The sequence below is a fragment of the Equus quagga genome, chromosome 9 (genome assembly GCF_021613505.1).
Source record: "Equus quagga isolate Etosha38 chromosome 9, UCLA_HA_Equagga_1.0, whole genome shotgun sequence".
NCBI classification, from domain to species: Eukaryota; Metazoa; Chordata; class Mammalia; order Perissodactyla; family Equidae; genus Equus; species Equus quagga.
Genome location: NC_060275.1, coordinates 66,900,051 through 66,923,704, shown reverse-complemented (window position 1 = coordinate 66,923,704; position 23,654 = coordinate 66,900,051). Strand labels below are relative to the sequence as shown.

At 55.8% G+C, this 23,654-nt stretch overlaps 2 protein-coding genes across 4 annotated transcripts; one reads left to right on the top strand and one right to left on the bottom strand.

The window, feature by feature from the left end:
• Nucleotides 1–1,073: 1,073 nt before the first annotated feature.
• KXD1 (KxDL motif containing 1) lies at nt 1,074–8,198 on the bottom strand. Of its 2 annotated transcripts, XM_046672209.1 has the most exons (6): nt 8,077–8,127; nt 7,329–7,394; nt 5,373–5,494; nt 4,170–4,322; nt 2,814–2,860; nt 1,074–2,022 (listed from the first exon to the last, which is right to left on the bottom strand). In XM_046672209.1, the coding sequence occupies exons 3-6, from the start codon at nt 5,471–5,473 to the stop codon at nt 1,793–1,795; spliced, it is 531 nt and encodes a 176-aa protein (XP_046528165.1). In that variant the 5' UTR covers nt 5,474–5,494; nt 7,329–7,394; nt 8,077–8,127; the 3' UTR covers nt 1,074–1,792. The 2 variants fall into 2 exon arrangements, with proteins under 2 accessions (XP_046528165.1, XP_046528164.1); XM_046672208.1 differs by lacking the exon at nt 7,329–7,394 and having other exon boundaries at nt 8,077–8,198.
• Nucleotides 8,199–13,867: 5,669 nt separating this feature from the next.
• FKBP8 (FKBP prolyl isomerase 8) lies at nt 13,868–21,899 on the top strand. Of its 2 annotated transcripts, XM_046672179.1 has the most exons (9): nt 13,868–13,992; nt 15,234–15,546; nt 17,777–17,946; nt 18,062–18,150; nt 18,470–18,690; nt 19,310–19,482; nt 20,340–20,417; nt 20,828–20,959; nt 21,379–21,899. In XM_046672179.1, exons 2-9 carry the CDS (start codon nt 15,258–15,260, stop codon nt 21,463–21,465), a joined length of 1,239 nt encoding a protein of 412 aa, XP_046528135.1. In that variant the 5' UTR covers nt 13,868–13,992; nt 15,234–15,257; the 3' UTR covers nt 21,466–21,899. The 2 variants fall into 2 exon arrangements, with proteins under 2 accessions (XP_046528135.1, XP_046528136.1); XM_046672180.1 differs by lacking the exon at nt 13,868–13,992 and having other exon boundaries at nt 18,473–18,690.
• Nucleotides 21,900–23,654: the final 1,755 nt, after the last annotated feature.

Here is a 23,654-nt window from a genome sequence, read left to right as displayed (position 1 = left end):
AAAAGGGCGGCGGAACCGGAAACCGTCGATTCGCCGCCGAGAGCGCCTGCGCACCGCGCACGCTGCGCGCCTGCGTCACAATCCGCGCCGCTCTCGTGGCCCCGCCCCTGTCCCCGCCCCTCTGCCATGTTGGGTGCTGGCGAACGAAGCCCCCGCGCCTGTGGGCGGCCATCGCTCACCTGCTTCCGGGGTGAGCCCCGCCCTCCGGGTCACGTGAGAAGAGTGCCGCACCTTTCCTGGTGTGGCCCGGCAGGCTGAAGTCCGCTGGCGCGTCACGGGCGCTCCGGGAATCCTTGCTGAGTAGAGGAGACTGTTTTGTGCTAAAGCAGAGGCACTAAGCGGAGGGTCTGCGGGTCCGGGACGCAGGGGTCGGGACAGGGAAGGTAGGAGGGGCGCAGGGGCCGGACGTGCGAGACCCCTTGGGCGCCACCCGAGGCACCTAATGCCCCGAGGTGGTTATTAGAAAGCTCTCTGACCGCTGTGCAGATGGATTTCACGGCGGCGGGTAGGGGAACAGAGACAGCACTTGGGGCTGGTGCAGTCACCAGGAAAATGGGGCTGGGACTCAGGCTCTGTTAGGCTGTAGGACCGAGAAGACTCGCGGATGGCTAGAAGGTGCCGCGCGCCGCAAAGAGGTGAGGACTGAGAAGGTAGCTGTGGGTTTGGCAGCGTATCTCTTTATTTCCTTAAACACTTCCCTGCGCCCCCTATGGACCAGGCAAAAGTAGACACTTTCGGGTGTGGAAAGATGTCTTTAATAACAATTTCTAAGTGCTTCAAAGGTGAGGGGGACTCTGTGGATGGGACCAGTGTAGCTCCGTGAGGAGCCTACCTTGGGACTGAGATCTGGAGAAACAGTTATTCAAGGAGGTCAGGGAATAGTGTTAGGGTCTAGGTGGTGATAGGAACTAGGGTTATTATGGCTGCCACCACCAGAGACTCCCACCAAGAGCAGCCACATCTCTCTCTAGTCTAGTTGTGCCTGGCTGGCTGCACCCCATCCTGTCCCACATACAGTATTTGTCCCCCTTCTGGGCTGCTAGGCCCAAGAATGGAAGAAATATACTGCTAGGTGCATCTTTCTCTTTTTAGTAATGGAGTCTTTTTATTGATAACTTCCCAACAGCATCTGTAAACATCGGGTACAAAAATATTCCGTTTAAATTCTGATTTCCAAGGTGGCTTGGCTTGCTCCACAGAGACCCTGGGAGAGGCCTGCTGGGCCCTCAGCGTGCACACCTCTGGTCAGAGAAACACAGGCCTTATCAGGCTGGCTGGGGGCTGAGTAGGCGGCCAGCCTCTGTCTTGAGCCTTCCACAGCTGTCTCAGAATCCGCCTTGAGATGCTTTCATCAATACTTTGATTGGACAGAGGGGCAGGGAGACCAGAATTAGTGGGTGTGGGGTGGGCTGAGGTGAACTCAGACATGACAGTGCTTGTCCGCCTTGAGGAGGCCCTGCCCAGGGTGCTGGGGCAGGGGCCATCTGGCTCTGGCCTCTGGGAACCTTGAGTGTTGGTCAGAGCAGACCTCAGGTCTGGCTCTGGAAAAGCCCCCTTGCACCCAGCCCAATGACTTCAGCTGGGCTCACTGCCCCCTGGCCCGGCAGAGGGGTCTGCAGAGATGTTCTCAGTGAGGGACAAGTGAGAATCATAGACTCCGAGGACTTGCACACCCCCGGGAGGGAGCCTGTCCCCCGGAGCCCTGGATAATGGACAGCACGGCAAAGCTGTCAATCTTGAGGCGGGGTGTGCGCTGCCGCCTCAGACACCTTGGGAGCGCCGGGGAGCAGGGTTACTCGCCCAGCATCTCCTCGTCGTCCGTCTGGCTGCGGCCATTGATGGCAGGGGAGCCGGGCCGGACGTGGGACAGGTCCTCGAAGCCGGGGCTGAGGGAGGGCGAGACGGTGTCAGGGCTAGTGTCACACGAGCCCGTGCTCTGTTCCGAGGTGGCAATGGTGGTTGTGGTGCTGGGCGGGATGTGGTCCTCATCCTCGTCCTCCAGGAGGGAGGCCTCCGGGATGTCTAGGGGAAGGAGGCCCAGGAGTTGGCATCATCATCATGTCGGGCACCGTGACGAGGGATTAACTGGGCCAGTGACCCCTGACAGCTCGCCCACCCCACGGAGCATGACTTGGGCCATTTTACAGAGGAGGAAACTGAGGCTTAGGCAGGTGAGAGGCCTCCCTTCAAGGTGAGGTGAGGTAAGGACTCAGGTTCTCTGGGGTCAGGCTGGGAGGCCTGGGGGCAAGCTGAGCCTGGCTCTGCCCTCTTGACTCCGTCCCCTGGGCCAGGCCCCTCACCTGCCCTTGCCTCAGGTCCCCGCTCTATAAAGTGGGACTGACGACAGCATCACCTTTGTGCCTGTGGTTGTCAGCAGCCCTGGGGTGGGGAGCTGTTGGTCCATTCAGCAGATGGGGTCAACCAAGGCTCAGCATGGGGGAACGCTGAGCTTCCTCTGATGAGTCGCTGCCCCCCTGGGCCTCAGTTTCCCCCTGTGTAAAATGGGGACACTCACAGCCCTACCTCACAGGTGAGTGGTTGCAGGTAAGAGCCTGGCTTGTAGGGGTATATTGTGCTCACTAAAGCAAGGATTGTCACTATTTTTGTCCACATTCCCTGGTGCAACCTTGCCCCAGGGAGGGGACCCTAGTCCCAGCACCTGCTACACAGGTTGCCAAGATGACCAAGCCAGCACTCCCGCCTCTGCCCCCTGTGTCAGGTCTCTCTGGACCCATTGTCTACTGGGGCCTGGGCTGAGGGTGCTGGCATCTGAGGGCACAGAGGCCAGATGTGGGGTGCAGGGTGACACTTACGGCTGAAGGCTTCTGGGTGCTGCCTGGCCAGCTTCCCTTTCAGTGTCCTGCAGGGGAAGGGAAGGCACACAGAGCTGAACATGGCTGGTAGACAAGCTGGGCCTGTGCCGGCCGAGAACCCTTGCCGTCAGCTCTGGGCCCGGGGGCGGCGGGAACTTCCCTGTCACTGCTGTCGCACCCTGCTCGGGGCTGGAGGGAGGCCCAGGCGCTCAGCCCTGTGGACGGACCTCCCATTCCCGGGGGTGGGCACCAGCCACCCAGCTGTCACCCAGCTCCCGCCCGTCCGGGTGCTTGGTCTTCGCTCTGGCTGGGCCTTCCACTGGCAGCACTCCCCTTCCGTCTAACTCCCCCCTGCCAGGACGGCCTTCCAGCAAGCTGCCCCCAGCAGCTGCTCCTCTGGGCGACAGGTCTCGGCCTGTCTCTCCATCCGTGGGGGGAGGGGTCTGTGTGGGGGCCAGGAGTACCAACTCATGCAAACCCCAACACCGCACACTGGCTCCCATGAAACTGAAGTTCACAGAGCTGCATCGCTTCCCTTTCTTTAACGAGGCGTTTTTCCTCAAAGGCTGCAGCACTGTTTACAGAGAATTCCAAAGGGGTCTGCGGAGCACAGGCTCTCATCCTTGCCTGTGACCGGCCAGCCCCTCCCTGCCGGGTGCCGCCTGGGTGATAGAGACACACACAGAAGGTGTCGCCCCTTGGGGTTCCTGTCTACCCCCACCCCCGACCCCCGCCACACCACACCTGGACAGCCAGCCGGCTGAGACGCCCTAGAAAAGGGGTGCTTTTATAAAGGATCCAACCAGCCTGTCTTGTGATTTCTGCACAGAACTTGCTCAAAGAGACACGTTCCCCTCAATCTTTGGCCACTGCCCCCAAGCCAGAGGAAGAGGCACCAGCTTGTCCCGGGCCAGGCGCGCTGGCCGTGGTTGTTCATGGTGGCCGGGATGACGCGCGCTCCAGGCGCTGCATCTGGCGTTCTCTGTGTCCCGGGACTTGGACGTCATCTTCCCTGTCCTCAGGACCTGGCTCGGGAAGGACCCACACAACCCGGCAAGCTCACTTGCTCCTTGCGAGAAGACCTGGGGGGGCAAGGGGCCTGGAACTGGCCTTTCCCTGTCTGTCCTTGCCTGCCTTTTGTCTTATGCATCTGGTGCTGTGTTGCATTGTTTGAAAAGAAATAAAATTTAAATTCAGAAACATTAAGATTTTTATCCCAAAATTCAGATCTTCCTGGATGCTAAGTGCGCGATGAAGCCTCATAAAATAAACAAGCTGCAGCTCCCCGTTGCCCTCACTGAAGATAGGAGGAACTCAATGGAGGCTCGGGTCAGGAGGGAGGGCCTGAGCACCCACCTGATCCTGCGGAAGATGCTGTCCAGGTCCCGCTTCATCTCCACCAGCGTCCTCGTGTGGTGCAGGAAGCGCTCGGTCATCTGCTGCAGGCGGGCGCTTGACAGGTTGTTGAAGTTCAGCAGCATCTCGTTGGTCTTCTCAAAGCGGTCCAGCCTGGTGGCAGAGAGAGGGCACCAACTCCTCTGCACCATCTCCAGGGCCCTGCTAATGACGGGGCCCTGCCAAATGATCATGCTAAGTCCTTTCCTGCACCATGACCTTTGTATGTGCCATTCCCTTGTCCTACAGAGCTCTACCTGCTGTTTGAGCCACCTAGCAAACTCCTCTTCAACCTTCAAAACCCTACTCAAGTGTGCCCTCCTCATGTAGCCTTCACCTTCTCCCCCAAGCAGGCTGTTTGATTCCCCTGACTCCCCAAGTTCCAGGTTGTTCCTCTGGAACAGCCCTGATACCATGAAGCCACGAAGGTCTGTGTCTGGTTTTGTGCCCCCTCAGTCTGGGAGTTCCCTAGGCCAGGTCTGAATCAGACCTAAAGAACTAAGAGAGATGGGCACTGCTGAGACTCAGACATACCTAGCACTCATCACAGAGCGAGGGAGATGTAAGGGTATCAGGTCTGTGCTGTCCCGTAAATAGAAGGAAGAGTCTTACAGCTTAGAATAAAGACACGAAAATAAAGCCCCAGGAGGCTGCGCTTCCACCCCAAGGCCGTGTCAGCTGCGCTCCCTCACAGGGCCAGCTGGAATTAGGGTGAGGCTGTAAAGGCCACAAGGCCAGGCCCCATGGAGGACAAAGGGCACTCACAGCCCCTCCAAGAGACCCAGGCCCTCTGCAGAAACAGCCTGGACAGCGAGAGACCAGGCTCCCAACAGGAAGTCAGCACACTGGCTCCCTCACATCCCCCAGCAGCCTCTCCTATGCCCCCAATTCTCCCCTCCCCAGGCCTCGGGACAGGAGTTGCTGCGGCCCCCGCCAAACCGTCTGCAGCTGCAAACCCGCCTGAAAGCCCTGCTTCCTGTGCCAAGGCCTTGCCTCCAGGCCAGGAAAAGACTTATTTTGGAGCCAGTCGCAGATTTGCTAATTTCCTTCATTTTAGCACCAGTGTGGGCCTAAGGTAGGGGCGGGCAGGGCAAGAACACTGGCCAACAAATGGATTCCTTCCCTTCCCATGCCGGGGACCCACGGCCCTTGCCCACCACTCACATGTTCTTCTGGGCCAGGATGATGGCATTGACGTCGTCCGCATTCACCATGCTCAGGATGCGGCTGCAGAAGACCCTCGAGGCCGAGTCCGGGGGGTCCATCTCTTCCTCCTCCTCCGCTGCCTGAAACAGGCAAGAAGTCTTCAGTCTGCACCAGTCACCACGGGGGGTGGGACAGAGAGGAGGGGCCGGCAACCACAAAGGCTGCCTGAACATGAGTGGGTCGTGCCACCCGAGCCTCAGCTTTGTCACCTGGGAATTCGGGGGTGTTCTGAGAACTACAGGAGACCATGTTTGTAACATGAGAATCCCATCAGCTTCCCACCTCCGTGTGCCCAAGGTCAGGGGCAACTTCGGCCTGCACAGATCTGCCAGCCTCCTCCCACATCCCCACCCTTGGCCCACTCCCACCACAAGGCCTTTGCACCAGCCGTCCCATCAAATCACCACCACCTCCAATGTCTTCTCTCCCAAGAGGTCTTCGCTGACTCCCCCGACTCTGGCCACTCTTATTGCTCCACCTTGTTCTAATTGCTTCACTGGCGTGTCTTTTCCTGAAATTATCTCGGTCGTCAGCTGATCTGTTTGCCTGTCGTCCCCACAGCAGTCAGCTCCCAGAGAGCAGAGGCTTGTCTCTCTCGCTCGCTGCTCTGCTCCAGAATGCAGCCCAGAACCCGGCTCATAGCAAGGGATCTCCAGATCTTAGTTTGGCGGAGGCCAACACAACCTTTCAAACTCAGCCCTGCCACTAGACTTGTACTAGCACATTAAAGCCAACAGTTTCAGGCACTCGCAGCCAGGCTGTGGGCCCAGCAACCCAGACGGCTCTGCTGTTCCCAGCTCCCCTGGCAGGCAGATGACCATGCCAGGGCAGGAGGGGCCACAGCTTCAGCACTGACCCTCCTGAGGTGCAGGGGCAGGGGGGAGGGTCAGGAAAAACCCAGAATTCTGACATAGCTTGATTCTGGGGTCCACACATTTAATGGCTGACAGAAAGACCTGCTTGTGATTGGTTAAAATTTACACACAGGATCAGGAGGGTCTTTCAGAGCTCACTTGATCCAGCATCTTCTTTATCGAGTGTCTACTGTATGCTAAACAAGGCACTAACATCACACACTGGGAACTGTTATCATCCTTATTTATACCTGAGAAAACTGAGGCTCGGGCTGAGGAACTAGGTCATGAACACACGGCCAGGGAACCTGACACAACTCACACGCCCACGCTCTGCAGGGTCCACAAAGGTGTGAATCCGACCAGGTGTTCAGTAGCCACCCAGGAGGAGACAGCTGCTGCTTACAGCAGCTGATTCCTGCCAGACTTGATTTTTTTCCAGGGAAAAAATGGAAATACAGGTTTTTTTTTCTCTGTGAAATCGCCTCATTTACAAATGTCAGCAACTAATACTTTTTTTTCCCCCAAACACCACGGGGCCGAGTATCTATTTGAGCCCTGAATCTAGCTAGCAGTTTGTAGCCTCTACATGCCTTCTGGAAATAAGCTGCCACCCCTGGTGAAATTCTCCCCACCCAATAATCACCATGTTTATTGAGCTCCCACTGTGTGCCAGGTCCGGACACCCAGACACTCCACATTTCCAAAGAAGCGTGATCATGTATGAAGAGGACACTTGCACTCAAAGGGCAGAGTCATGTGGCGGGAAGCCCACAGCCAGAGCCTGGCAGGCACAGGATTTGGACCTACAGGAAACCATTCTGCTTCAAAGGAGGGCTCTTTCCTGTCTCTGGCTCCCAGATCTGAGGGCTGAGGGATTCCAGGCACACTCCTCCCCACCCCAGCTGTCTCTCTCAGGAAGCCTTCCCTGACTAACAGCTAGTCCGGCCCAAAGACAGGGCAGAAATGCCCAGCAAGAGCTCTGGTTCCTGCTCCAAATATATTCATGGGGGAAACACACAGAGAGGGAGGCTGTGTGACCTTGGGAGAGTCACCTCACCTCTTTAAGTCAGTTTTCTCATCCAGAAAATGAGAATAACAAAGAATCAGCATCTCGCAGTGCTATCTGTGGGGAATGAAACCAACAGTGATAAGGCGCTGGGCTCGGATCAGACTGTTTCTTCAAAGGGAGTGTAAAGAAATGCCAGGGCGCGACCCGGGAATCAGCATTTTAACGAGGGCTTGCCGGTGCTTCCAAGAACATGCGCGAACACGTGTATAGCACTTCATTTAATCCCCAACTATCCCTATGAGGCAGACAACTATCGTCTCCGAGGGCAACTAAGGTTCACAGAGGTGGGCTCAGTTGCCCAAGGTCACACGGCGACGCAGAGAGGCGCCGCGATTCCACCCAAGTCATTTAACAGAATTTAGTTTGGCGGTCCACACTCAGCAAAACTCGAGTGGGGAAGGGCTTGCATATCCCCTCACGCCCCGCCCCTGCAAAGCGGGGAAACTGAGGCCCAAGCAGGGCAACGCCCAGTTCCGGGTGACACAGCACGGCCTAAACACAGGCGGCCCCAACTCCCGCGCCCCGGATCCGGATCCAGACCGCGGCGCCGCCAACGCGTCCACTGAGCAGACGGGGAAACTGAGGCCTGTGCGCAGGAGAGGTGCCTAGACGTGGCCAGCGGCGCGCCCCACCCCGCGACAGCCCGGGGCCGCGCCCGACCCTGCCCGGCTCCCCAGCGGCCCCGGCGGCCCCAGCCCCACCCAGAACTCGGCCCCGGCGTCGGTGGCAGCGGCACCTGCACATCTGGCGGCCTTGCTCGCGCTTCCGGGATGGCGCCCGCACCGCCGCGACGTCACCACGCACCATACGTGCGAGCGCGGGTGGCGGCGACGTGCCCGGGGCGGACTTGCGTGCGCGGGGACGCGGCAGGAAGGGGTGAGGCTTAACGCCGCTCCTGTTCGCGTGTCGTCACAACGCATAGCCAGTCAAGGAGTCCTTCTCGCGCCTGCGTAGTTCCCAAAGCCCGAATTCCAAGGCAGCCCGGAAGTGGGTAGAGGAGGCTGCAACACGTCCCTTTTAGTAGGTAGTTAAACTGACAGCCGACGGCGGCAGGCACCGGCCCCCCCCCCCCCCCCCCCCGAGGTCAAATAGTGCTCGAGTGGTCTGCGGTGGGCCCGGATCCAGGTGTCCTGCTTTACAGGCTGGGAATCAGACTCAGTCGGGCTCAAAAATCCACGCTCCCCTTTTGGTCACCTTTTTCTAGTCCAGGATCCCACATTGCATCTGGTCACGTCTCCCTTAGTCTCTTCCACTCTGTGACAGTTCTTCAGTCTTTCCTAATTTTTCATGACCTTAATACTTTTGAAGTGTACTGGTTTTGTAGAATACCCATCTCTATGGGTTTATCCAGTGTTTCTTCATGCTTAGACCGAAGTTGAGCAGTTTGGGCCGGAATCCCACAGAAGTGATGTTGTGTCCTCAATGCATCATATCAAGAGGCAGGGGTGTTCGTGTGTCTTATTATTGGTGGTGTTGACTTTGATTACGTGCTTAAGGCAGTGTCTGCCAGTTTCTCAACTGTCACTGTTTCCCCCTTTACAATTAATATGTATCTTACCGGGAGATATTTAAAAGACCGTATAGATACCCTAGTTTTTTGTTGTTTTTTTAAACATATTTTTCACCCACTGGTTTTAGCATCCATCTATGGCTCTTGCTAGCGTCAGTGATTACTATGGTGTTTGCATAATGGTGATTTTATTAATTTAATTATTAATTGGAATTCTGTAAACAAGAGCTGTCTATTCTCCAATTATGGATTTATTCGAGTATTTATATCACTATGAACTCATGAATATTTATTTTACTCTGTGGATTATAGTTAATTTCTTTCTTTCTTTTTTTTAAAGATTTTATTTTTTCCGTTTTCTCCCCAAAGCCACCCACTACATAGTTGTATTAATTTCTATATTATTTATCTTGCTGCCCCTTTAAGTTAGCTCATATATCCTTATTTTATTATTTATTTATTTATTTATTGTTAATTTTTTTTGAGGATGATTAGCCCTGGGCTAACACCTGCTGCCAACCCTCCTCTTTTTGCTGAGGAAGACTGGCCCTGAGCTAACATCCGTGCCCATCTGCCTCCACTTTATATGTGGGACGCCTACTGCACCATGGTGTGCCAAGCAGTGCCATGTCGGCACCCCGGATCTGAACTGGCGAACCTTGGGCCAACGAAGCAGAATGTGCGAACTTAACTGCTGCGCCACCAGGCCGGCCCCACCTATGTCGTTTTAATATGTCTCCACCTTTCTCTGAGCACTTCTTTACTTTTGGCACCACAAGACGTTCCATACTTGCTTTGGAATCCCTGGAGTCAGCCATTTCTCCAAAGAGCCTGGTTCCTTTTCTTGGAGAATAGGATTTAGAAACCAAGATCTGGGGGCTGGCCCTGTGGCTGAGGGGTTGAGTTCGTGTGCTCCACTTTGACGGCCCAGGGTTTTGCCAGTTGGGATCCTGGGCACAGACATGGCACTGCTTGTCAGGCCATGCTGAGGTGGTGTCCCACATAGCACAACCAGAGGCTCTCACAACTAGAATATACAACTATGTAGTGGGGGGCTTTGGGAAGAAGAAGAAAAAAAAAGCCAAGATCTGGGTGCTGGGTGTGTTCACTGCCACTGGGCTGTCACTGCTCAGAGACCCTCTCAGCAGTCAGAGTTAGGAAATATATGTATGCCTACTAACCCACACATACGCAAATTTATATTTACTTCTATGTCTGTCCCCTTTTATATATACCGAAAACCATGAGTTCATACTAACATGAGGATGCATATTTTTTAAAATCTTTTTTTTTTTTTGAGGAAGATTAGCCCTGAGCTAACTGCTGCCAATCCTCCTCTTTTCGCTGAGGAAGACTGGCCCTGAGCTAACATCCATGACTATCTTCCTCTACTGTATATGTGGGACCGCCTACCACAGCATGGCTTTTGCCAAGCAGTGCCATGTCCTCACCTGGGATCTGAACTGGTCAACCCCGGGCTGCTGAGAAGTGGAATGTGCGAACTTAATCGCTGCACCACCGGGCCGGCCCCCAGGATTTTTATATATTTAGTTCAACAAACAGTTTTGAAAATTATTCAGTGGGCCAGCCCCGTGGCATAGGGGTTAAGTTCCTCGTGCTCTGCTTTGGCAGCCTGGGTTTGCTTCCCAGACATGGACCTATGCCACTTTTTGGTGGCCGTGCTGTGGCAGTGACCCATGTACAAAACAGAGGAAGATTGGCACAGATGTTAGCTCAGGGTGACTCTTCCTCAGGAAAAAAAAAATTTATTCCATTAACCCTGTAGCCACCCTTTCTAGGCATGGCCCATATTCTGGGGCTCCAGAGAGTACTCAGTTCACACCCACCCCTGGAGGATGAAGGGAGGCATAATCTGACGCAGACACTCCCAGCCCTGAGGGAAACAGTGCTGGGCTAGATGGAAGAGACACTCAAGACTGGAGGAACCTGAAGAGTGGGGTATGAGGACTCATTTTGGGGTTAAGGAATCAAGTACATCTGGTTGGGGTTTTGGGGTAGGATTAGGAGTTTTCTAGGTGCTGACAATGATTCAGGGCTAAGGGAATCGCAGGAGCAAAGGCAGGATGGTGGGAAAACACATAGCATGGAGTTGGTCCTTGTAAAAATTGTGGAGCTCAGTGAGCCATGCAGCAGCCAGGGCCGAGAGAGGAGCCAGGGCAGAGGCTGCCGGGAGAGCGCAACTACAGCTTTGTCTGCCGGCTGCGGCAGAAGACATCCAGGCTGGAGAAATCGAGTTTGTTAATGAGTCCCTTGGGCTCTGTTGGAAGCCAGGAAACATTTACAAGGGTCCTGGAAGGGGTGGGGGTTGCACATCAGGCCAAAAGGGACTTGGCTGGCCTCAAATGTTTTGTGCACAGTGGAGTGGAGACAAGAAAATATTTCCCTCCTTTGTGTGTCAAAGGGAGGGGGTTGGAAGTGATGGGAATGCTCAGCTGGGTCAGTGATGGGGACGTTGGTCTGGGAGAGGCCTAAACCTGGGCACCTTTCTCGAAGCCTTTCTTTTCAGTTTTTTGCCACTTTTTTCAGTTTTATTTCCTACCTAACAATCATAAGCTGATACTTATCTGCATCATTGTGCAATATCCAGCTCCATGGCTGGAATAGAAGCTCAATAATGGAAGTGACCTGGCCCATATTGTCCTTCATCGCTGTGGCCTTGAACAAGGTAATTGCCTGCTCTGTGCCTCAGTCTCCCCATCTGTAAAATGAGGCTAATCTTACCAAAACACATGTACCCAATCCTAAAGAAGGCAGGAAAGCGGAGAGAAAAAGAGCATGGAGCAGGTGGGATGGAGAGAAAACACAGGAGAAGGCAGACTTAAGTCCAAATAGGTCCATAATTACATTAAATGTAAATAGACCAAATGCACTAATTAAAGACAAAGATGGGCGGACTAGACCAAAAAGCAAAACCCAATTCTATGTTGCTTCCAAGAGACATACGTACAACATGAGGGTACAGAAAGGAGGAAGGTAAAGAGTGGAGTGTTTAAAGGAAAAGGATGCAGCATTTAAAACAGGAACATTGGCGCAGTGGTTAAGTTCGCATGTTCCGCGTCAGCAGCCTGGCGTTCGCTGGTTCGGATCCCGGGTGCGGACATGGCACTGCTCGGCAAGCCATGCTGTGGCAGGCGTCCCACGTATAAAGTAGACAAAGATGGGCACAGATGTTAGCTCAGGGCCAGTCTTCCCCAGCAAAAAGAGGAGGATTGGCAGATGTTAGCTCAGGGCTAGTCTTCCTCCAAAAAAAAAAAAAAAAAATTTAAAAAATAAAATAAAACAGGAACCAAAGGAGAACAGGAGTATGACCTTAACATCAGACAAAGTCCACGCTAAGGCAGGAAGCATGGAGATAAAGAGGGGCATGTCATAGCAATAAAAAGTTCAGTTCACCTGGAAGATATGACAATTGCCACTCTGTATGCAGCCAATGACATGGTTTCCAAATATCAGAGTATTTTCTCCTAAGACTGATGGGAGGATTAAATACATGTAAAGTGTTTCCCTACACCTGTGATAACTGCGTGCCAGCCATGATTATTATTGTTATGATTGTTGGTGTTATTATTTTCTATTTGTTTATTGTAGTTGTTTATGTATTAGTATGGTGGTTGTCAAGTTCACTACAGTTCCTCCAACCCCTGTAACAGAAGTGGGACTGCATGGGCAAGTGACTCCACCACACAGGTAAAATACTGAGGTTCGGGGGTGGCCAGGGACTAGTCCAAGGCCCTCAGGACGAGGATTGGCCCAGGGCTTATTTGATATTCCTTCCTGGGCAATTTCTCACCTCTCTCCGCTGCCCTACCATCTCTTCTGCCTGGCCAGTCTGCCTGCCTTCCTTCCACAATGATTTCCCCATATCCCCCACCCGGCTTTGTGTCAGGCACTGTGTAGGCCTCAGGGCTAAAACAATGAGAAACAACAGACCATTCCCAGGTGCTGGGTCTTCCAGTCTAGTGGGGGAGGCAGAGGTAAGTCAAATGATGGCACAGAATACAAGTCAGTCAGTTATGAAATAGAGGTTCATTGTGCCAAGAGGGCAGCCAATCAGGGCAGCTGGTCTTGCCTTGAGGAGGTCAGGGAGTGCTTCCTGTAGGAGGTGACCTTGGAGCTCCAATCTGACAAATTATTTACCTCCAAAAGCCAGTTACCTCCTCCACTGTTATCTACCTCCTAAAGCCACCGTCCCACTCATTCATTCATTCGATTATTCATTCATTTATTAAACTCCCATAGGTGCTAGGCATTATTCAAGGAGGCGGTGGGGACAAAACAGGCAAAATTCTTTCCACAGTGGAGCAGAATGGGGGTGACTGGGGGAAGCAAAAGAATGAACAAGATCATTCTGAAAGGGGGTAACTGCTTGGAAAGAAAGAAAATAGAGCGAGTGAGGAGTGAGTGCCCCCCTGCTTTCAAAACAAGATCGAGAAAAACCCGTTTAATCGATGCCATCACCTTCTCCGGGGTGGGTACCCTGTCACCCTCCAGCAGAGGGTGCGGGCAGGAGGAACTCAGCTCTTATTAAGCTCCTCCTGTATGCACCAGACAACCTTCCAGGGATTAGACAAACTGCGCAGGGGGCAGGGGTTCTGTGTGTCCTTGGGCACGTTACTCTCCTTCGGGCCCCTCGGGTCCACAGCGGTAACTGGGCTTTCACGGTGGGTTATCCAGCACCTCACTGTCAAGCCTGAGCGCCTCAAGAAAATACCATCTAGTGCTGTCCTCCCAACAGCCCCGGTGTGAGAGTGCGTGGATACCAGTCTTTATCCCCATTTCACAGAAGAGCAGGAGTAAGCTCACGCTGGAGCGGTGAGTCGCGCAAGTTGGCAAATGGACTTGGGTCTGGAGCCCTACCATTGCCCCCGCCCCCTCTCCGGGTGGCCCGGCGGCCTCTGCCCCTTTAAGAACGCCCCGCGAATCCAAGCAGGAAGGGGGCGGTGCCAGCACCCGAAACGGATGTGCGTGCGGGCCAGTGGGTACTGCCGTCGCGGCGGCAGCGACCAATGGGCACGGTGGGGGCGGGGCCAGGCGCCCGAGCCTGGTTCCCGAGGCGCGGCGGCCGCGGCTGGGGGCGGGGAGGGGGGCGCAGGACCCCAGGCGGGGGTCCCGGAGCCGGAGGCACGTGTCCTGGGGCGCCGGCGGGGCTGCGCCGGCCGGGGGCACTGCCAGGGCCTGGCTCGGTCCTGGGGCCGGCGCGGCGGGGGCTATGGCCGATGGGCGGGGCGAACGGCCGCGGGGGAGGCGAACCGGGGGGCGCGGCTGGGCTGGGGCCGTGGGGGGGGGGGGGCCACGGGGGGGGGGGGGGGGCCGGGGGGCCCGGGGGGGGGGGCGTCTGGAGGGCATGGGGTGTTATGGGATTGGGAGGCGGGCGTCTGGGGACATTGGAGTGTTTACAGGGCAACGGAGCGGCTCTTGGGGGTTGCTGGCCCGGGCTGGGGGCGGTGGTTGGGGGAGGGGGGAGGGCGATTTATGCGGGCGCAGGGGATTGTGGGGGTGGGGGCTGGGAGGGTCGCAGAAGATGGGGCCCGAGTCCGGAAGGAGCAGGCAGGTGAGGGTTAGGGAGGGGATGCTGTGGGTTAGAATGACGGCTCTACCACCTCTGAGCTTGGGGCCTGGGGGAGGGAGGCAGTTCCTGATGGCCCAAAGAGGAGGCTGTAGAATGCGGTGGGGGTCTCCACCACTCTTGTAGAGAAGGTTACTTTGAGAGGGTGCCCTGGAGGCCTGAGGAGAGGAGAAAGGGCTCCCAGGGAAGGGTTTGGGCCAGGGTCCCTGGTGTTGGGGGGTGGTATTAGGTTCGGGGTATGGAAGGAAAAGGCTTGGGGTTTCTGGGTGCCTCCCCTTAGGAGAAAGGGCAGCTGGAGGTGGGGAGCTCTGGTAAAGATTCGGTTTCCTTTCCCTTGGGCTCTAAGAATAGCCTGCTCAAGACCTCAGGGGCTAGCTTACTGGAAGAATCTTAGCAGCCCCTGTGGGCATATCATCAGATACAGCCTCAGGTTCAAATCCTGCGCCTGCCGTTGGCTTGCTCTGTGACCTTGGGCAAAGCCACTCTGGGCCTCAGTTTCCTTTTGTGCAAAATATGGGGGGATATTCTTTGTTTTCTGGGGTGTTTACAAAGATTAAGTAATAATTAGTTCCAATAGTAGCTAACACTATTTGAACCTGATGTTCAAGGTTTGATGCTCGGTCGTTAAATCCTTTGGACAAGCCAGGGTTGTTGCTCTACCCACTGTGTAGATGAGGAGACTGAGGCCTGCCGACCCTGAGTCACACGAGAAGTGATCCGCAGTGTGGGGAATGGATGCAGAGAAGAATTTGAGGGGCTGGGTGGGATTCTCACCCCCATCCATTCCCCTCGCTAGGGCCAATTCCCGTCCCCCAGCAGCATGGCATCCTGTGCTGAACCCTCTGCCGTGGGCCCTGAGCCCACCGCACCGCCGCCTGCTGGGGTGCCACCGCTTGAGGACTTCGAAGTGCTGGATGGGGTGGAAGACGCAGAGGGCGAGGAGGAGGAGGAGGAGGAGGACCTGAGTGAGCTGCCGCCACTTGAGGACATGGGGCAGCCCCCACTGGAGGAGGCCGAGCAGCCTGGGGCCTTGGCCCGAGAGTTCCTGGCAGCCATGGAGCCCGAGCCTGAGCCCGCCCCAGCCCCGGAAGAGTGGCTGGACATCCTGGGTAAGGAGCAGGGGTGGCTCGGGTGACCCACAGGGCCCAGAAGCTCCAGTTCAGGAGTGACCTTGGCCCAGGCCTTCTCCTCCCCTGAGCCTTGTTTCCCCATCTCTGCTGTGAAGTAGGCTGGAAGTAAAAGGTGGTGACCACAGTGATCGCCAGCCACAGGCAACTGCTTGAGGCACTTCATGATTATGAACCCCTTTCATTGTCTCAAACACACACACTTGCACGGACGATGTGCTATGTCTTTGTTTCCCTGGGCTGCTGACAACAGCTCAGAGAGGCTGAGTCAACTGCCCAGGACCACACAGCCAGCACACTAGGTGCTAGCAGCTCCCAACCCCCACTGCCTCTTTTCTTGGCGTTTGGCAAGTGCCTGTCCCTTGAAAAATGTTTCTTAGGCTCAAATAGATCTGGGGAACATCCTCTTTTGTTCATCCCTGTGTCTGGTTCACAGCATCCATTGCTCAGAGAAGTCCTGCAAGAAAGAAACTAGGGGAGCCCACACATGTGCCCCCCACGTACGCCATCACAGCAACTCTAGAAGCTGGAGAAGCATATTGCTGCTAGGACTGATATCTGACGCACTAAATAACGCGGGTGTCCACGCAAGTGGGAGTAAAACGTCATTGCTACTACCAGTAACAGTAACGATACTAAAGCCACAGTATCAGATAATACTGATACTGATAAAACAGGGTCGTTAGTAACACCACCTCCATTACTTCTGATGAAAAGTATTACTGCTGCTAAACAACACCACCAGGTAGTAGTTACTGAGCACTGGTTCTGTGCCGGGTCTGTGCATTATCTTATTTTATTCTCATGACAACCCTGTGATATAATTCCTGTTATATAATTCCTGTCATATCCCTGTTTTGCAGATGGGGAAACCAAGGCTCAGAGAGCTGAAGGCACTTGCCCCAGGTCACACAGCCTCTTTGGCTACATTAGTTTGGGAGGTTTTTCTCTACTGATAGGAGCTGCCTGCTCCGTTTCTGAGCACAAGGCTGGCTCTATCCATTTATATTTGAGCCACCCACTTTCTGAGGTCAGAATTCGGGCTTCAAGACAAGGAAAACAGGCCTTGAGAGAGGATGTGACTCCAGAGTCCATCCTAATGCGAGGCAGTACCTTGTTGTGACCCTACCATTAGTGCCTGGAAACCTCAGGACACGGGTCCCTCAGGATCCACTAGTTCAGTGGTTCTCAGACTGGATGCAGGGGCACGTACAAGTTGAGAAACAGCATGGAAACTTGGAACATTCTAGAATATTCCAGAATATGAATAGATATCCTCCCTGTCCCTAACATTCAGACTAAGGTCCACTTGGATTTGTGGTATATTCCAGACCAGTGGAATATTATGGGACACAGGTAAATTTCAGGACATAGGTGACCGCAGATGCCGTTGGTCTGATGCGCCCCACACATTTAAGCGCTCTACCACCCAGCAGTTGTCACGGGATGGCAGTGATTGTCATCGTTGTGGGGGCTCTGTGAGTGGATTCGCGGGGGCACGGGGCTTTGTGCCTGGCTTCCAGTAGGTGTTAGCTGTGGCCATTGGGCCATTCCTCTGACTGTGGGAACGGAGGGGCATGGAGGGAGGTGGTCTCCTCAGGCTGTGGGGGCATCCAGCTGCTTTTGCTTATGGGTCCTTTGGCTCTGTTTAACTTTTAAATTTGGTGACGTGATGCTTTAGTAGAGATGCGCTCCCCATGTCACAGGCATTGTGCTAAACGAGTAGACTGCTCACCAGGGTGTCACAGGAGACCCCCTGACCACCCTCGTTTCATGGCTAGGTAAATCAAGGCCCAGATGTCACAGGGCTGGGATTGGAACCAGGGGCGGGAGATAGGTGGCTCCAGAGTCCCTTCTCTGGGCGTCCCTGCCACCCTGCCTGCATTGGGCAAGGCGGCTTGTCGCACCTCTTTGCCCTTGCTGAGCCCGATTCTCTTCAGATAATGATCAGACTAGCTAGTCTTCACTGAACCTGTCCTCAGGGCCAACATCACTCCCCGAATCCATCCCTTCATGCTCGATGTACAGCCAGGGGGACAGGCCCAGAGGCATGGGGTCATCTGCCCCGTAAGTGGCAGAATGACCGTTTGAAGCTCAGCTTGTTCCCTGGTGCTGGGCCACCCCTGTGATGGGCGGAACTGTGGGTGCCCTCAGGGAGCAGGTGCCCTGTGAGCCACCGGGTGACAGGCTGCCTGTCCCTGGTCCCTGGCAGGGAATGGGCTGTTGAGGAAGAAGACGCTGGTCCCTGGCCCACCTGGCTCAAGCCGCCCTACTAAGGGACAGGTGGTCACCGTGCAGCTGCAGACGTCACTGGAGAACGGCACGCGGGTGCAGGAGGAGCCGGAGCTGGTGTTCACCCTGGGCGACTGCGATGTCATCCAGGTGCGGTGGGGTGAGATGGAGGCAGGGTGGGGGAGGTGGTGGCTGGTGGGCCAGGAGGTAGGCCAAGGCTGTGCTGCACCTGGACCCACCTGATACTCAGGCCCCACACACCCAGGCCCTGGATCTCAGCGTCCCGCTCATGGACGTCGGGGAGACGGCCATGGTCACTGCTGACTCCAAGTACTGCTATGGCCCCCAGGGCAGGTGAGAACCTGCTGCCAGGGGGGGTCTCCTTGGGGTTGGGGAGGTGGGTGGGGCGGATGCCCCCCTCATCTCGGCCCATCTGCCTGCGCAGTTTGTAGAAAAGGAAACTGAGGCTTAGGGAGGGCAGCTCACTCACCAAGACATGTAGCTTGAGGGTGGCAGGAGTTATCTCCCTTATATTTTGCTGAGGCGGGGATGACAGTGGGGCCAGCTCTGGCACTTGAGCCCTTTCCCACCTGTTCCTGAGCCAACCCAGCATGTCTGGGGTTCTGTCATGGTGGCTGCCAGGTCTGAGTGATCCCCTCACCCCACCCCCCAGCAGGAGCCCCTACATCCCCCCGCACGCGGCCCTGTGCCTGGAGGTAACCCTGAAGATGGCCGTGGACGGGCCTGACCTGGAGATGCTCACCGGGCAGGAGCGCGTGGCCCTGGCCAATCGGAAAAGGGAGTGTGGCAATGCCCACTACCAGCGGGCCGACTTCGTGCTAGCTGCCAACTCCTATGACCTCGCCATCAAGGCCATTACCTCCAGCGCCAAAGGTGATTGACAGGTCAAATCCCTCTACCTTCCCTGCAAAGGCATCTACTAATGCCAGAAGCCTCAAGCTACAGAGAGCCTTAGACTCAGAATTTTCTAGAATATTCCAGATTGTGGATAAATGGTCAACTGTCCTTAACCTCTAGGCTAGAGTCCACTCCAGACTTGTGTTATATCCCAGACCCTTGGAATGTTAGAGGACACAGGTAGATGTCAGAACGTGGGTGACTGCGACGGCGTCAATCTGTGTGCCCATGGTTCAGCACTCACTTCTCTTAGGCTCCATTTGTAGACTCCTTGGGAGTGCCCTGAGGACAGTGCTGTTAGAGCTGGGTAAGCTGAGGCCAGAGAGGCCTCAGGTTCCCTGAGGAACAGACTGGAGAGGTCCCAGCACTGGGAGCTTGGAGCCCCCTCACCTCCCATGACTGGACACACAATTAGAAACCCGCCCCCGAGTATTCTCCGCCACCAGGTTCAGAGAGGGTGAGCCTTGGCCTGGGTCCCACTGCACGCGGGGTGCCTTTGCCCAAAGTAGAAGGCAGCCAACCCCTCTGCAGACGGGCAGCTGTGGGGCTGGCAGCGTGGTGACAGCGGCTGCGGTTGGGCGCCATCCCCATACAGTGGACATGACATTCGAGGAGGAGGAGCAGCTCCTGCAGCTGAAGGTGAAGTGTCTGAACAACCTGGCGGCCTCGCAGCTGAAGCTGGACCACTACCGCGCAGCGCTGCGCTCCTGCAGCCTCGTGCTTGAGCACCAGCCGGACAACATCAAGGCGCTCTTCCGCAAGGGCAAGGTGGGCCTCGAGCCGCAGGTGGACAGACCACAGGCCACGGGCAGGTGGGCACAGGGCAGCAGCAGGCAGGCTCCCCCAGCCCAGAGCACTGGGAGTGGTCCTGAACCCAGGATTTGACAAGGACGTGAGTGTCAGCCACCTGAGTTTTGTGGGGTACAGGTTGGGAAACTGAGGCCCAGACAAGTGCAGAGGCCTGATTTGAGTCACAGCAATTCATTTACTGAGGCCAGACTCAAACCTCAAGCTGTAGATTCCTTCCACTCCTCCACACTGCTCTCTGGCCCAGTGGTGATTGCTCCTCACGGGTACCCTCTATGGCTTCCATCTTTCTCCGAGTGAAAACCAAATCCTCATTGCAGCCATTGGGGCTCTGGGCCATCTGATCTTCCTTTTCCTGGTATCACCTTCCACTTCACCTCTTGCTTCTCTCCATCCTTCTCAGCCTTCTCACTGTTTACTGCCCAGGTCAGGTCTGCTCTCACCCCAGTACCTTTGCACAGGCTGTGCCCTCTGCCAGAGACATTCACACCCTAGATATCCCCGTGAGTTTCTCCCTCGCCTCTTTCAGGATTTTGCTCTGATGTCTCTTCCTCAGGAAGCCCTCCCTGCCACTCCCAGTCTGACCCCCTGCCCTGCCTTCATGTTTCCCATCATTTGTCAGCACAGGCCAGTGTCATGCATCTTATTTCTCTTTTCCACTAAAAGGGGAAGGTTTTATCTTTCTCGCTCACTGCTAAATATCTAACCTTGCAAATGATTTAGGACTTGTCAGGGTGGCCAGGAGCCTGGCAGACCCAGGTTTCTTGAAAGTGTGACCAGAGTGGGTCCAGAGGGATCCTGCCTACTTCTTCCCGCAGGTGCTGGCCCAGCAAGGCGAGTACAGCGAGGCCATCCCCATCCTGAGGGCGGCCCTGAAGCTGGAACCTTCCAACAAGGTGAGTAGAATGCAGTGATCTGGGCACTTGCCTTGCTGGCCTGTCTAGGAAGTCTGGCCTGTGGTCTGCCCCTTGTTCTTGCTGTGGCTCTCCCTGTCGTGTTCCTACCTGGGCAGTGGCAGGAGCTGGGTGGCTGAAGGGCCCCAGGCAGCTTGCTGAGACCCTCATGACCCCGCAGAGGCGATCTGGGCTCCCTTCCACCCCCAGGGGTCTCACAGGCTGAGGCTGTTGCCAACCTGGCCAGTGCCAACATCCTCAGCTTTCCTCCCAGAACCTTCCTCTCTCCTCGCCACTTTGTGCTCCCCCCTCTGTCCCAGGGCCCCAGAAAGGCAGAGCACCAGCAATGATGGTCGTCAGGTTGGCTGCTGCTGCCTCATGCTCTTACCCCAACTAACACCTGCCTCTCACAGACGATCCACGCAGAGCTCTCCAAGCTGGTGAAGAAGCATGCAGCCCAGCGGAGCACGGAGACCGCCCTGTACCGGAAAATGCTAGGCAACCCCAGCCGGCTGCCTGCCAAGTGTCCTGGCAAGGGTGCCTGGGTGAGCTGGGGCCGGCAGGCACAGGAGGCTGCCAGAGGAGGGGCAGGGGCTGTGGGCAGGGCATGCTACGCAGAGGGAGTTTCTTCATTTTGCAAACACTGATGTCCTCATCGACTGGGTTATGCTAGACCATGCTTGGGACACAGGTCCCAACTCTGTGTGACCAGGGCCAGAGCAGAAGATAGAACACAATCTAGAGGACTCAAGGTGGTTCTTCTAGAGGGGATGGGGAGGTGACTCAGAGGAGGGGACATTTGACTTGAGTTTTAATGCATGAGTAGGAGTTTGCCAGGAGATAGGAAGGGCATTGTCGGGCAGTGTTTTGCTTGGAGGCCTGTTTGGGCTGTGTTGGTAGCTGAGGCCCCAGACATTAGTCTTGACCGCCCTCCAGCCTCTTCTTCCCTCCGCTTTATCCACAGTCCATCCCATGGAAGTGGCTGTTTGGGGCAACAGCTGTCGCCCTGGGGGGTGTGGCTCTCTCTGTGGTCATCGCTGCCAGGAACTGACTGCCCAAGTGGCCGCCACCTCCTCTGCACACCGTGGACCCCACCCCATGCTCCCTAACTCCCCCAGGCTCCTTGTCTACTGCCCTATGTAGCCTAGCCCGCTCCTCTGGGGTGGGGGCAGTGGGGATTGGGGGTTGCGTGGCCCAGCGAGCAGGAGGGACTGAGGCCCTATAGAAGGAAAGTGAGGCAGGGCCTGGACCCCACGTCCAGCCCAGAGGGAGGGGGCCCTCATTCCTCCAGACCCAATTCCCACCCCCACTCCCACCCCCCTGGGTTAGGTCTCGACACGGGCTGGCCTCAGTTTCTCCTTCCCAACAGGCCCAGGGGCAGCCCTTCCCCGACCCAAACCCTGTTCAAGTGCCGTCCCCTGCTGCCTCGCCTGCTGCCCTCTGTCCAGGCTCCCCCCGCAGTGAAATAAAGCCTCCCACCCCGCACTCTGCTGGCTCCGGAACCTTCTTCCACCGTCGCCTGGGGCTGGGCCAGAGACAGCCTGTGCCACATGCAGGGTCACGCAGCACCCTGGGTGTGGCTGAGCCAGGACTGGAGCAGGGGTGTCTCCTCTTAGGCCACAGCAGACCAGCTTTATGGAGGGGGAAACTGAGGCCTGGAAAAGAAAGGCAGCCTGCTCAGGGTGCCCAGCCAGAGTCTGCTGGAATTCACACCCAGCTATGCTCATGACCCCACCTCTCGACCTTGTCGCCTCACCTGAAATGGGGACCCCAATGGGGCTGCACTGTGACCTGAGCAGCCCCGGGGGTCTGGCTCTGCAGCTGGCTGCCAGCCCCATGTCTAGGGAGCCCCTGAGCCAGCGCAGGGGCCCTGGAGAGGCATCGAGCCTGCTGTGTTCAAGGTGGGTAAGGGTGGGTGGTCAGCAGAGCTGGACCCTACAGGGCCTCCCTGGTGACAGGCAGGGTTGGGGTTGATTCCAGGAGCTCCCCTATCTCATTTGGTTCTCCCCACAGCCTGGGGCCCTAGGAGCCTCTCTCCTCAATGCTGTCCACCATCATAGGCAGGAGCCAGTGTTCAGGCCTCCATCAGCCCAGCACCCTAGGCTCTGCTGGCTGTTCTGTCCTGCCTCCAGGGAGGGGGATCTGCAAAAATAGAGCGCCACAGCTCTCTTGCCTGCACCCTCCTTTTAGAACCCAGGCCGGGGAAGCCACTGGCCACAGCTGCCCAGCTGGAGGCGGTGCTCTGGCCTTGACCCTAGATCTTTGCCCTGATTGCTCCAGGTCCCTACTCTTTGGGCCACCTGGATGACTCAGGGCACAAATGTGGGGGTGGCTTGAATCTGCTCCTCATCACCACCAGTCAGTCTCTTTAGGTTTCTGCCTTGTTGTGAGACAGGAGGTGGCTCTGTGGGAGGCGCTAGGGCGGGGGCTGTAGGTTTGCCAGGCTCGGGAGGCCTGCATCCCGGACAGGACACGCCCTCTTTCCTCAGTCTCACCGACCTCAGGCTGCGAAGCTGGCCCAAGTGGTGGCCAGCTGGACCATAGGCCGACTGGGTGACTTGCGGGCCTGGGTGTGAGAGTCTCTGCTGCTGTCATTCCCCACTGCCAGTTGTGTGCTGGTGTGGTGGTGGTCCACTGGGTACCCACAGTGGCCTCGTTCTATGCCCAAGCTTCATACATTATGGGGACAAGTTTTTTGTCAGGTATACTGTGAACATTTTTCCCACTCTGTGGCTTGCTTTTAGTTTTCTTACTGATGTCTTTCAAAGAGCAGATGTTTTAAATTTTGATGAAGTCCAGTTTATCAATTTTTTTCTTTCATTCCATGTACTTTTGTCGATAGTTGCTGAGCTCATTGTGTAGAGATTGTCTAGATTTTCTTTTAATGTTTTATACCATTCACTTTGATATTGACATCTGAGAACCACTTTGAGTTAATGTGTGGTATGAGGTTGGGGTTGAGGTTCGCTTTTTTTCATATAGCCATCGAGTTGTTCCAGAAACATCTATGGTGAAGACTTTCTTTTCCCTAGTGAGTTACTGTGGTAGCTTTGTCAAAAGTCACCTGGCCAAGGGGCTGGCCCGGTGGCATAGTGGTTAAGTTTGCACACTCTGCTTCAGCGGCCCAGGGTTCATGGGTTTGGATCCTGAGCACGGACCTACAGACTGCTCATCAAGCCATGCAGTGGTGGCGTCCCACATACAAAATAGAGGAAGACTGGAACAGATGTTAGGTCAGTG

Bases quoted from the DNA above. Each gene is read 5' to 3' on its own strand.
- KXD1 (XM_046672208.1), bottom strand. From the start codon at position 5,473: ATGGACCCCCCGGACTCGGCCTCGAGGGTCTTCTGCAGCCGCATCCTG. The intron at 4,323-5,372 runs GTGAGTGGTGGG...CTCTGCCACCAG, and splicing joins ATCCTGGCCCAGAAGAACAT to GCTGGACCGCTTTGAGAAGA. The intron at 2,023-2,813 runs GTAAGTGTCACC...TCCTTCCCCTAG, and splicing joins GCACCCAGAAGCCTTCAGCC to ACATCCCGGAGGCCTCCCTC.
- FKBP8 (XM_046672179.1), top strand. From the start codon at position 15,258: ATGGCATCCTGTGCTGAACCCTCTGCCGTGGGCCCTGAGCCCACCGCA. The intron at 15,547-17,776 runs GTAAGGAGCAGG...GGTCCCTGGCAG, and splicing joins AGAGTGGCTGGACATCCTGG to GGAATGGGCTGTTGAGGAAG. The intron at 20,960-21,378 runs GTGAGCTGGGGC...CTTTATCCACAG, and splicing joins GTCCTGGCAAGGGTGCCTGG to TCCATCCCATGGAAGTGGCT.